Source organism: Sorex fumeus, unplaced genomic scaffold (genome assembly GCF_029834395.1).
Source record: "Sorex fumeus unplaced genomic scaffold, SorFum_2.1 ptg000098l, whole genome shotgun sequence".
NCBI lineage: Eukaryota > Metazoa > Chordata > Mammalia > Eulipotyphla > Soricidae > Sorex > Sorex fumeus.
This window is the reverse complement of record NW_026606155.1, coordinates 43,057,815-43,072,080: the sequence shown is the minus strand read 5'-3', so window position 1 is coordinate 43,072,080 and position 14,266 is coordinate 43,057,815. Positions and strand designations below refer to the sequence as shown.

General features: G+C 42.2%; 1 protein-coding gene across 1 annotated transcript in view; it reads right to left on the bottom strand.

Moving 5' to 3' along the window:
• ERO1A (endoplasmic reticulum oxidoreductase 1 alpha) overlaps nucleotides 1-10,957 on the bottom strand; it is a 58,571-nt gene extending 47,614 nt beyond the window's left edge. Inside the window, exons 1-2 of the mRNA XM_056133755.1 lie at nucleotides 10,322-10,957; nucleotides 1,731-1,850 (exon numbers count right to left, since the gene is read on the bottom strand). Coding sequence (XP_055989730.1) covers nucleotides 1,731-1,850; nucleotides 10,322-10,435 — 234 coding nt within the window. The 5' untranslated portion in view covers nucleotides 10,436-10,957. The remainder of the gene's footprint in view (nucleotides 1-1,730; nucleotides 1,851-10,321) is intronic.
• Between the last annotated feature and the right edge of the window lie 3,309 nt (nucleotides 10,958-14,266).

Below are 14,266 nucleotides of genomic sequence, written 5' to 3'. Positions count from 1 at the left end.
CTCCTGCTCTCAGATCATCTGCTCAACTCATATTGTTCCAGCAAGTAACAGTTAACAGGGAGAAATTTAAACTATTGTGAGCATATACCTATAGCCAAGTTTCCTAAACTTAGGTGATATCTCTAGATAAAATATCAGTGGTCTACTAAATAACAGAAATGAGAATAAAACCATGATTCACTGAAATATTTAATTATTTTCACTAACTAGTGTCAATCTGATTATTTTGGAAAATTATTAACAACTCACAATTTTGATAAGCATTTGACAGTTTCTGTTCTAATTTCAAATTAACCAACTCGTTTCTAATTCAAAAGCACATACTCCTCACGGACACAGAGAGTATCATGCTAAGTGAAATGAGTCAGAAGGAGAAGAACAGACATAGAATGACTATGCTCATTTGTAGGATATAAAATAACATAGTATGAGACTAACACCTACTATGAGACTAACACCTAAGAACCGTAGAAACAAGGGCCAGGAGCATTCATCCACAGTTGGAAACCTGCCTCAAGTGCTGTAGGAGAGGGCAGCTGGTAGATAGAAAAGGGACCACTATGACAATGATGGTTGGAGGGATTGCTCTGGATGAGAGAGATGTGCTGAAAGTGGGTAAAGGACCAAATATGATGGTCTCTTATTATCTGTATTGCAAACCATAATGCCCCAGAGGGGAGGGAGGGAGGGAAGAAGGGAGAGAGAGAGAAAGAGAGAGAAAGAGAGAGAGAGAGAGAGAGAGAGAGAGCGAAAACAAGAAGAAAAGTGCCTTCCATAGAGGCAGGTGGTGGGTCTTGAGGGGGGTGGAAAGGTAGCGAGAGGGATACTGGGGACACTGGTGGAGGAAAATGTACATTGGTAGAGGGATGGGTGTTGGAAGATTGTATGACTAAAACCCAATCATGAAAGTTTTGTAACTGTGTATCTCATGGTGATTCAATTAAAAAAAATAAAAATAAAACAAAACAAACTTGGGGCCTGAGCAATAGCATAGCAAGCAGTGTGTTTGCCTTTCACATGGCCCACTCAGGTTTGATCCCTGGCACCACACATGGTACCCCTCCACCACCTGCCAAGAGTGATTCCTGAGCGCAGAGTCAAGAGTAAGCCCTGAGCACCAGTAGGTGAAGACAAAATTAAAAAAACAAGCAAAAAAATCCCAAAATTATGTTATTAAAGTTAAAAGTTTCTAGCATAGATCTAGGAATAGTCCCCAAGCACCATCAGGTTTGGGTCCTAAAACCCAGTAAATACACAAAATTATCCACTGGGTGGATAATTTTAGAACCACATGGTTCATTCTGGTGAACTGAATTTTCTTAATATAATTTTGATCAAACTTAAATAATCAAATTTTAAATATAAATTTTGAACTCCTAAGATATTGATTTAAACTCGATGTATTCCTGTTGGCTTGGTTGGTGTTTTGGTTTTTGGTGTTTTGACCCATACCCAGCAGTGATCAGAGGTTAATCTGGTAAACGCAGGGTACCATATGTGGTGCTACATGCAAGGCAAGCTCCCTATGTGCTGTACTATCACACTAGCCCCTAAACTATAAAGTCCATGTAAAAAATAAAATAGAAATAGCTTTTGGGAGCAGCTACATAGTCTTTGGCATCCACCTAGGAACTGGAACAATCATATCCAGACCTAACTGCCATATCCTATTGCAACCAATAAAGGCATTTGGTACTGGAGTAGAGGGGGAAAAGTGGAAATAAAAATACCTTGTAATATCTAAAGTAGTCACTTTCAAGAAGTTTTTGCAGTCTTGGGAAAAGTCTGTAGTTATTAAATCTGTCAATGGTTTCAACATCACAGGTACAGTCATCCAAGTAACCACTAACCTGTTAGAAAGAAAATAAAATATTAAATTCAAATGTCTAAGTGCAACAGAATTATTTTTCTCCACATGGTAATGACAAAAGACTCCTCTACTAAACCAACCCTAATATTCTTTCTTCCTTTAATGTTCTTAGCTGGAGTATGAAAATATAATGACGCTATTAGTTTTAATACATATCTAAAGGAATACAGTACATACCTTTTGGAGGGTACACTGAGCTTCTCTCTCTCTTTCTTTCTCTCTCTTTCTCTCTCTCTCTCTCTCTCTCTCACACACACACACACACACACACACACACACACACACACACACAGAGTCCCCTTTAGCCATTCTGTGACCCTGCCCTTCAGGTTAACCAGGAATGGACACCTAATGTAATTATCCTCCTTCCAGAAATCTGGAATTGAGAGTTGTTACTCCCTATAGTTAGTAATCAAAAAAAAAAAAAAACCTCTCACCTCACTCTATCATGTGAACTGAGGAGCAAATAAGCCAGTGAGCAGAGAGTTAAGATTTTTGAAACAGAAGAGACAGGAGATAGAGAATATACTCTATCTGGATTCCCTGGGAATTTTAAGTTCCCATTTTTACTCATCTTTCCAAGCCTACTTAAATGTCTGGGGTTCCTGACTCTCTATTCTTACAGTTGTCTCTGTCTTCCCTTTAAGTTTTCTGCAGGCTATGTAGGCCAGACACAGAGCTCAGTGGATGTATAAAAAAGAAGTGATACATTTATAAAAGAGGTAATAATTCATTATAAAGATTTAATAATCCTAAAAATAGGGTGATAATAATCTTAGTAGCTTTTAAATGTTGCTTAGAAATTACTTACCGGGGTGCTGAAGCAATAGCATAGCAGGTAGGGCATTTGCCTTGCAGGCGGCCCATCTGGGTTCAATTCCCAGTACCCCATATGGTTCCCCAAGCACCACCAGGAGTTAATTCCTGAGTGCAGAGCCAGGAGTAACCCTGGAGCATCGCCAGGTGTGACCCAAAAAAGCCAAGCACTGAAGCACTGTAGCACTGTACTCCCGCTGTTCACCGATTCGCTAGAGCGGGCACCAATAACGTCTCCATTGTGAGACTTATTGTTACTGTTTTTGGCATATCAAATACACCACAGGGAGCTTGCCAGGCTCTGCCGTGCGGGCAGGATACTCTCGGTAGCTTGCCGGGCTCTCCGAGAGGGACGAAGGAATTAGCTGTGGGTCAGCTGCGTGCAAGGCAAGCGCCCTACTTGCTGTGCTATCACTCCAGCCCAAAAAAGCAAAAAAAAAAAAAAAATTACTTATCATTAATAGTGCTGATATGGCAAATTAACCACAAAGCCAACACTGATCTTTCAATGCCTGAAATGAACACCTTAACTGTGTTCATTAAATCAAATTGTCAGATACTAGAATGCAGTGGGGATCATATAACAGGACAATATTATCAGTGCTAAAGCTAAAGTCCTGGGTATTTACTTGGAGCTAAGCAAATATCTATCAGAATTATACATTGTTTTAAGTAACAAATATATCATTACATAGGAAAAGTAACTAGAAAAAATATTTCAGATATATAGTATGCCATAGAAAATATTATCAAACTTCGATCTGAATATTTAGCAGTTAGATCAAATAATGCTTAATTACTATAAACTATACTATTAAAATTATGAATTTAGATGTTTTCCTTGTGGAATATGTGAATATGTAAAAATATTACAATACTTTTTAACCTTAGAATAACATAAAATAGTAACAAAAATTTTTCACCTAAATGATAGAAATTTTGGACAAGGAGAGCATTATTCAAATGCTATGCCTTTTTTTCCCATCAATTTGCCTAATGTTAATAGTTTGAGACTTACTAATTCAGTTTCTAGAAATCTGATCCACATATTTTGTCACTGTAACAGCTATTTTCATTTCATATGCTAATTTGTCCTTGTTTCCTACTAAAAATTCTGAGTGAACAAGAATTTTAGAGTCCTAATTTTGGTAAGCAACAAACAAAAGTGCTTGTGGCTTAAGGCCTAGGTAATCTAATTTTTAAAGAATACTTATTTTATTTGAGCCTGAAAAGCAGAGCCTCTGAGTCCCAGGGACCTGTGCCAAAGGTAAGCCAACCGCCTGCCTTGCAGGTCTGGGGCCTTAATATTAATTCAGTCCCTAGCATCTCCCACATCATTGTGTTCAACCCCAATGTTCAGCACCAACAGTACTTTTGATAGGGTCACCCCAGTGCCAAAGCAAGGGTTTAATCTCTAATGCACCAAAGTCAAGCGTGTCCCAGCACCACAACCAGTAGGCAATCCCTGAGGAGTCCCACAACCACATGCAAGGGAGCACCACCACTATATGTATAGTCTTTGCAAAGAGCAGCAACTAAGTATGCAAGCAAACAAAAAACAACAAAAGCAGAAGGAGTGGAGGGCATCAACAAAAGCAGAATTTGGAAACTCCTAACACAGCTACTGCTTCGGGCCAGAGAGAGAGTATAGTGAATAGGAAGGACACTAATCTTGCATATGGCTGACCTGTTCAATCCCAAGCACCCCACAGACCCCTCCCCACCCAAGTTCTATCAGGAATGATCCCTGAGTGCAGAGCTCAAAGCAACACATTGCCAGATGTGGCCCTAACATCAAAACAAACAGAAAAAAAAAGCAGCTACTGCATCGAAGCAGAGAAAAAGTACAGTAGCTAGAATATTTGCCTTGCATGCAGCTGAACAGAATTCAATCCCTAGACCTGCCCATGGTCCTCAAAGCCCAGCTAGGAGTGACCCCTGAGCACACAGCCAAGAGTATACCTTGAGCACAGCAGGATGTGACCCAAAACATAAACCAAAAAGTCTGCTGCTGCAACTTCTGATGGATACAAAGACTAGCAGGCACAAAAATGAAGAAGGCCAAATGGACACATGCCAAACAGCAATATTAAAACAAACACTTGAGAGGAAGGCTGTGAAGCATTCCACTTTCCAACTTGAGAAATCCTGTGGGGCTGGAGAGATAGAATGGCTGGTAGGGCCTTGCACACAGCCCACTCCGACATCCCATCTGGCTCTCAAAGCACCTTGAGAGTGATCCCTGAGCATCGCAAGCTACGGCCCCAGAACAACAACATCCAAAAATAATCAATCTTGGGGACTCAGATGACGCTCAGCCTCTTGGGAACTGCCTGCTGGGAACACTCACCACTGTGGGATTTGTCGCTCCCACAGGCTACAACAAAACCAATTCTGTAGGGATCCCCTCATTGTACTGAAACGATCTAGTTCACTCCTGTCCACCAGAGTTTTAAAAAATGTAGAGCCTTAGACCAGAAAGTTAGTACAGCTGGTAAAGCACTCATCTTTCAAGTGGCAGGCCCTCATTTGATCCCTGCCACCACATATGGTCCCTGAGCTCTGCCAGGAATGATCCCTGAGAGCAGTCAGGAGTCAGCCCTAAGCACCAACAGGTGTGGCTCTCTCAAGTTCCCCAAAAGTTTAGAGCCAAACTACGGGTGTTTAAAAATATTTGTATTCTTAGTGCTTAGTATTCTATTTGGGCCACAGGTAGGTGAGGAATGAATGAATGCTGTCCACTGCCACTCAGCAGACACAGTAACCACCATCTAATTACCACTCAGTATTTTTACACCTAGGGCGCTCAGGGCCCCAGCACAGGAGCACAGGAGGCCATGTAAACACATTCACACAAGGTAAAAGCATCCCTCCAGTTCTCCATCCTACTGCTCTATCTCCTCAAAGAACCCTATAAAATAACCCCAAGAAGGCAAGAGACCCCGAAAGCAAATGGTTTTACTGCCTCATGACCTTAAAGAGAGAAACAGCAGGATAACTGTAGGTTTGAAAATCATTTTCCTCTGGCCTGAGAAAGAACTTGCAGGAGCAGTATACACTACAATGCCAGGTGGCAGAGCAGCCAAGAAGGCAGAGCAGGGGTGGCAGGAGTTTCTAGAGATGTAGAGAGCCCAGCAAAGGAGCAGCAAGAAGAAACTTAGAAATTCCAGCCCTCTGCCCATTGCCATAAGCCTGCCAACAGGAAGCTGAACCTGATATCTGGCGGGAATTCTGGCAGGTCTGATGCCAGACCCAATTCTAGAAACTAGAAAACCAGGCATGTTACCAGAATAGTTTCAGAAAAGGACTAAGTGAAAATGCAGTTAACATTTCCCAGGGCACAATCTTGGAAACATACCAGGATCTAAACAAATTCAAAGGCCAGGGGCTGATCAAGGCTGCACAAGGCTCTGCTGGGAAGTTTCCCATTGGTAAGTTTATATCTCTGCTACTTTTCAATAAACTTTTCTGCTGCTTAAGAGAAATAAATAACCTGACTTCATGCAGTATCCCGAAGAGAAACAATTGAAATTTTTCAGATTCATCCGTCTCCTTAAACCCCCTTTCTCAGACATACATACACTACACAGATACAGAGGGGTTGAAGCATGTTGAGATTTGAAGCCTGGGACAGGCAGATATATATATAATTCCCCAGGACAGCTGGGAGTGACTGCTGAACCCAAAGATAGGAGTAGCCCTGAGTACAGCCAGAATGTTCAAACCTCCCTGCTCCCCACCCCCCACCTAAACACACACGAAAATGATTAAAAATTAAGACTTGAAGCTTGTGGCTCTAGGCCTCTGGGGATATTCAGCCTTGGAAAGGAGCAGATTAAATAGGGCCCCAGAGCCCCAGTGCCCTTAACAGAAGGAAGGAGCAGCTAAAATTTCTCCCCTGTTTTAGAGATTGGAAAGCCTTTGAAGGCCTTTTATTTCAAAGCAATAAAGCAATTGCCACCTACTCACCTCCTGGAGGAGGCAGGTAAGACAATGGTCACTGTGCAGGCTCTGGGGTCAGGACTAACTAAGGATCCTATCAAGCTACTGATTCATATTGGTAGCTTTTTTTTAACCCTTAACATTCCAACTTTCCTAAATGAATACAAATCAGAAATAAGAGTTACCATTTCAAAAAGTAGACATCAGTATAAAGCTTACATAACATAATTCCCTAAAAATGTTAATAATCCCATATATGCTTCCTTCCAGGGAAAGGGCTTTTACTGCTCCCTAAAGCAATTCACAAGACGTTTCATCAAATGGCTGGGGGGTGGGGGGGGGGTTGGAGCAGGGGATGCAAAGTGGGTGGGGAGGGGAGGGAATTTAAGTCTGCCACTTAAATTTTCCAAACATCTGCAGCCCCAAAAGAATATAGAACTAGTTAACAAAAAAAAAAAATCAGCTGTGGAGGGAGGCTCTAGTGCTTATTCCTTGTTCTGACTGGTTTTAGCCAAATACAAAAGGCAAGAGAAAGAAAAGTAATACTGGCTACTTGCTTACAATTTTCTGACTAGAGGTATTTTTTAGTCTGTGATGACTGACAAAACAACAACAAAAATCCACATTCTCCATAATGGCTTTATATTCTAGTCCTTCCATAGATTTTAATTTTTCCAAAGCACTGTAAGAATGAATTCCTCAGATTTGAATGAAGCATGAAATACATTTTACTGGCCCAGAGAGAGTGCTCATGAGGCTGTGCATGGGCTTTGCAAACCAGGAGGTCTAGGCTGAAGCCCTGAAAAAGCATGATCCCCTGAGCACCACCAGAACTTGGCCACCAACCAACACAGAGGCAGGAGTAGCCCCTAGGTGCTTTCAAAATGCCTCCAATCCCCACAAATCAAAAGTTATCAGAGTGAACTCATTTAGCAAAGAATTCTTAGTGTATTTAATTTTATTGTATTTTGTGATTGTGGTTTGTGATGTTTTATGCCAAACACAGTAACAAGTCTCACAATGGAGACGTTACTGGGCCCGCTTGAGCAAATCCATTAGCAACTGGAGAATGGTGCTACAGTGTTACAGTGTTTTGTGATTACCAACAAACATATATAATAATTCATTCAACGGTTAATGGAAATATCCCTGTTACCAGATACGTTTCAAACATCAAAGTTTCTTTTTTTTTAATTTAATTTACTTATTTATATTTTTCAATTTTTCCCCTTACGCTTTATATAAACACTATGGTTTATAAAGTGCAAACATCAAAGTTTCTATATTTTGATTCCTGACCAAATTTTAATCCTGGGCTTATTCCCACCCATGTCCCAATATGTTATCACATATATCTTCCATGGTACAGCCATTCTGACCAACACAAACAAGACATGAGACAGGTGGATCTGCTAAAATATACATATATATATAATGTACTCCAAAATTTTAAAAAATTAATCCATTTCTTTTTTGGTTTGGGGGCTTTTGGGTAGTGTTTTACTTTTGCTTTGTGGCCATACCCAGAGGTGCTCAGGGTTTACTCCTGGCTCTGCATTCAGGAATCACTCCTGGTGGGGACTCGGTGTACAAAATGAGGTGCCAGTGATCAAGCATAGTTGGGAGGCATGCAAGGCAAGTGCCCTACCCACTGTACTATCTTTTCTCCAGCCCCCCAAATTTTTTTTTAAGTAGCCATTTTGGATTATATGAACTATTCCTATTTCATTGGCCTGGTAGTATTTTCAGCAACAGTGAAGCACTGTTATGAAGTAAATGCACATGTGAAAATGCTTTTGGGACATCTATCAGGCATATGGTAACTTAGTTTTATGATTCACTTGAAATTCTCAACCCAACTGAAAAATCAATTCCAGAAAAATATTCAAGTGTCCTGTAATCAATAAGATTAACTAAAAGTTTATATCTCTGCCAACATTTACAAACTAGTTTTTCTTTTTAATGCCTTGAATCACCACATCTCCCCGACAGAATATTCACCATTCAATAAACTAAAAAGATTGCGCCATAATTATTTCTGTATTCCAAATACTCAGATCTGTGTACACTGTGCTGATGTTTGCTGAATTAATAATTTGCACAATTTATCTCCCCTTATCCTTTCCTTCTGATTTTTTCTTTTCTCTTTCTCGTGCTGTTTGTGTGCATATCCAAATACCTGTCTCCATTTTTCTCTTCATGCCTATTTATCACTGTGTCCTCTCCTCTCTTATCCCCTTACCTTCTAAACTAAAGAACACTATTGCTTCACTTATTATACTGAAATCAACAGTCTCCGCTTCTAGGACATTATCTTTAGTCACTTAATTTGATCTTTTTTTTTTCTGGCTCACTCAGAATATTAGTATAGTCCTTCTTACTGTAAAAGATAAAGGGGATCTAAATGATTTTTGTATTAGGAAAATATTTCTATCTAGACACAGTTTAAGTGATGACTGATGACTGAACATAAAGGAACATAAATTTTCTTTAAACTTCTCTTATACTGTCTTCTATCACACTCGACTCAATCCCAAATCACTAAGCAAAACTATGAAATCCTAGAATTTCCAACACTGAAAGATATCTCTTTTTCTCATATTTAAGGTGCTCTTTTCTCTTTAAAATAGAATATATAAAACACAAAACATTATTTCTGTGCCACAGTGATAGTACAGGGGGGTGGGCCCTTGCCTAGACTGTGGTCCACCTGGGTTCGGTCCCTGGCAACCATATGGTCTCCCGAGCCCACAAGCAGTGATTCCCTGAGTACAGAGTATAGAACCAGGAGTAAGTCCTGGGCACAGCTGGGTGTGGTTCCCCCAAAGAAAACCGTTATTTCTGATCCTTAAATACAATCAGTTAAAAGAAACCATTTATGCCCGCCCCTTAACTTTGTGTAAAATGTTATCTTTTGTCAACAGAAGCCAACAGGTGACTATGAGGAAGATATTAAAGTAGTCAATACTGAAGATTCTTCTGGGGGAGGGGGTGTTCTAGAAACCCACTTCTAACAAGAAATGATTACAAGCTTGTGATCAAACTTTCTGTCTTCTTTCTTTCCTTTATTTTGGGGGGTGGGATGGGGGTGAAGGGTCATCTTCCCAATTCCAATCAACTCTATGGATGATACGGTAAGAGAATCTCCTTACATTCAAGGAAAAGGGCCTCAAAGCCACCAGGTAGTTGGGATTAGCCACAGAAAAGTCCTTCTCCATCCTAAAGCTCGCTCAACTGGGGCCAGAAGGGCAGGCGAAGGCACCCGGCACAGGTTACCGGGGTTACACAGCCCCAGGTCAAGTTGAAAAGCCCCAGGCTCTGCGAACGGAGCCTCCGGCACACGAGCACCCAGCGCACTCTCTGCAGAAACCCTCCGGGTGGGAAACAGCGTGCGCCCACACCTCTCGCCAATGCCTGATCGGAAGCGCGGGCGGGCGTACCGAGATCGGGGCTGCAGCCGGGAAACCCGGCCACCCCGACATCCACTCAGACACGGACCGGCAGCAGCAGCCTCGGCCGGCCGGGCCGAGAGAGCAGAAGCTCGGGGGGGCTCAGTCTAGGCGCCGAGTGGAAGCTGCAAAGACACACCCCCAGTCGTGCCCCGGCTCTTCCCCAGCCTTTCGCCGGTCCGGGCGCGCGGAGCTGAGCGCGCTGCCGAAGGCTCCGAGCACCAAACCCGCGCACACCTCTCACCTGGCAGAAGCACCTCTGCGCCGCCGTCTCCGGGGGCTGCTGCCCGCTGTAGCCGGTGGCCAGCAGCCACCCGGCGCCCAGAAGGCCGATCAGGAAGCCCCAGCCACGGCCCATAGCCGCTCTGGCCGCAGCTCAGCCGGCGCCGGCAAGTCCCCAGCTGCAGGGCGCAGGCCGTGCGTCCGCAGAAGAAGCCCGCGCGGGCCGGCCCCCGACGGCTCCACCTCCGGGCCGCCTCCCAGGCCCGCCCTCGGCTCTCCCGCCTCTCAGCGTCTGCCACCTCCCGGCCGAGCCTGCGGACGTGCCCGGGCGCCCGCGCCCGCTGTCCCGGAGGCCTCCGGCCGGCTTCCTTCCCCGCGCGTGAAACTGACGCACCCGCCCTTTCCCCGCTCGGCTCCGCCCGGCCGTGCACCCGCCCTCGGCGCCCGGACGCCCGGGGGCCTGCAGACTCGTCTCCACCCGCCGAGTCCCCGTTGCGGGGAGTCGGGGGCCTCCCCAGCCGCTGGGGCGCTGGCGAAAAGCGGGAGGGGTCGGTTTGTATCTTCCTGCCTGCTCCGCGCCAGCGCGCTCTCTGCGGGCCAATCCTTCGGGTTCGCAATGCAAGGAAATCAGGGCCTGTGAAATTACGTGTCCACGGTGCCCCTGGCCGAGTCTTAAAGCTGAAAGGGATCGTGGCGATCATCTGGACTAGGAATGCGTGTCACGTTGATCTTGTGGGAGTCACAGCAAAAGAAAAAAAAAATGGGGGAGAGAAAGGGAGGGATTCGTCTTAATATCTTATTTAGCTCAATATAGGCACATTGTTTTAAACTGTATTCAAAAATTAATTTTTACAAGTTTTTTTTTGTTTTTCTTATGAGCATTGAAACCTAGTGTATGCGTTTTACGAATGTGCCTTCGGACCTGGTGAAAGGGGGGGCAAGTGGGTGTTGTATTGGGCCGCGCTGGTGGAGGGAACCCAAAGGATGAAGCCCCAGACAGGAGCAGGTTCGCATAGAGCCTGGTTTGACTCCCACCGTGGGACTAGCCCGTCTGCTTGTTTGTTTATGGAGAAATCTTCAAGTTGGAACTGGAACAGTTGTCAGCATCTTGCACAATTAAGATCTAATTTTGCAAGTACCTTTTCTCCCCTTATAGTTTAATCTTTAAAGCCACTAGAAATAGCTTTTGTTATGGTAGGCCCTAAATAGGTGTGACTTCTATTATCTAGCTGAGACAAAACAGGTGTAGAGCATTCATATGTAAATCGAAAACACACAATATCTTAAGGGGAGACTCAAATTAACATATTTCTTCCTTTAATATATAGGCTTCTGTCTTATCCATCCACTGCCAAGGGGACTGACATATAAGTTATTGACCCATCTGAGATCCCCAGGAACCTGAGAAGTTCTGATTATAATTACAAGATGTCCACAAACAAATTAATACCATCTCTCTCTTCTCATAGCAAGTGGGCTTTTATTATACCTTTATATGGACCCTGCTTAGCCTGCTAGGGCTGAATGCAGACCCACATGCTCCCTTTTCTATGTGGTGGTCCTGGTTTTCTCCTCAACCTCTTCCAGTCTCTATGTGAATTTCAGTTCAGTAACAAAATTTCATGCCAGGCTGAGCTTGACTTCAGACATAAAATGATGTATAAAGGCCTAAACATGAAGAGAGTCCATAAAACAATACAGAATCTGTTATGGCATTTTCCACTTCTTATTTCTACCATTAAACAAATTCTCTTTTAACTCCTAAGTAGGGAACATATCTCTAACATACCTGTGGCTGGAGCGATAGCACAGAGATAGGGTGTTTGCCTTGCACATGGCCAGCATGGCCTACCGGAGTTTGATTCCTTTACCCCTCAGGAGCAAATTGAAGAACAATGGGAGGACAGTGACAGTGACCTGTGGGTCCCAAAAATCATAACAAGGAACTTCTCTTCATGTATGTTTGTAAAATGAATAAGAATATTTGATGGCCACATTACTAATAGCTGAAGGTTGGGCACTCAAAAATGGGGGAACTCTCAAAGTATGCTTGGAGCATATTTGCATTCAGAAAGAGGAGAGCAACTCTGAGTATAGAGTCAGAAGCTTGCCCCTCGAAGCACTGCTTAGATGTGGCCCCAAAGTCAAACACTAGAATAAAATGAATAAAATATATTACTGAAAATAAAAATAAAGAAAGATGAGGAAAGGGAGAAACTCAAAAGAATAAAGCCTACAATTGCAGAGGGAAGGAATCTGACCATGAATCATCATTCTGGATTTCACCCAGATGCAATAGCCTGTAACTGAGAAGAGCTTAAGAAACTCAGTGTTCCAGGGATGAAACTCCATTGCATCAGATCTAAAGTCTTGTCCAAAACAAATTTCTAGTAAATTTATCATAAGAAACAATTATTCTATAAGGTAAATTTGTTATTGCTTTGTATTTTTTTCAATTTTATTGAGGTAAAAACACAAAATTGTAAGGTTTTTAAACAACTTATCTTGGCAATTTGTGATACACAGTAACAACAAAGTCTCCAATGGAGATGTTACTGGGCCCACTGGATTTGTGATACAACACATTGTCAATGCATCCCCCTCAATGTGTTAATACACCCATGTTTTTACATATTTACCTTTTCCACCTCAGTGATAATTTTAAGTTCTACTCTCTCAACGAATTGCATTTATATAATATGATGGTATCAACAACAATTGCCATGTTTATATATTTTTTGTTTGTTTTGGGGAGGCCCCGCACAGTGATGTTCAGGGTTTACTCCATATGTAGACCAAAAACACACAATATCTTAAGGGGAGACTCAAATTAACATATTTATTCCTTTAACATATAGGCTTATGTCTTATCCATCACTGCCAAGGGGACTGACATATAAGTTATTGACCCATCTGAGATCCCCAGGAACCTGAGAAGTTCTGATTATAATTACAAGATGTACACATACAAATTAATACCATCTCTCTCTTCTCATAGCAAGTGGGTTTTTATTATACCTTTATATGGACCCTGCTTAGCCTGCTCACTCAAAACTTACTCCTTACAGTGCTGAGGGGACCATATGGGATGCCAGAAATTGAACCCAGGTTGGCTACGTGCAAGGCAAGCACCCTACCCATTGTACTAGCTCTCCAGCCTACCATGTTTATATCTTAAAACCTCAGACCTTACTCATACTATAAGTAAACCTTTATATCCCTTTACCAAGTTCTTCTATCTACTTCCACACCCTAGCCTCTGGCAACCACTTGTACACTGTTAATTTCTCTGAGTTCAAGATTTTTTCTAATTAATTTATTATGTGATTCCATGCAATATTTATCTATGTCTGGTTTATTTTTCCAACTAATGCCCTCAAAGTCATCCATGCTATAGCAAGTGGCAGGATTCCTTTCTTTCTCATAGCAGACTAGTATTACATTTTATATGTATGTCACATATCCTTTACCCAGTTGCTGTCAATGGACATTGGGTAGTTTCCATACTTCGGCAATGGTGAATAATGCTACAATGAACAAAGGCATACAGATATCACTTCAAGATAAAGGTTTGTGGTTTTATTGGTATTATGCTAGAGGTGGAATTGCTAAAATTTAAGGAATTTTAAAATGTATATGATATAGTGCATATGATATATGTAAACATCACTGATGTTTGCTGAGAGTTGTTTCATTGATTCCTTTTGTGAATTTATTTTGTTAACTCTGCCTACTCTGGTAATTATCACACCTATGTTGGGGCGTATAAAATACTGATTAGTCATTCAATAACTATTGCAGCTATTGCAGGAGCACCCACAAGGCACATAGTTCAACCTCTGATTTTTCAGAATTTCAGCACCCCATCTATTATACCTTTGCTAAACAACATTAAGTTTTTAAAGATGAACAAAGTCACAATCTTGTTATTCTAATCCTAATGAGTCTCAAAATAACAAGACTTAGA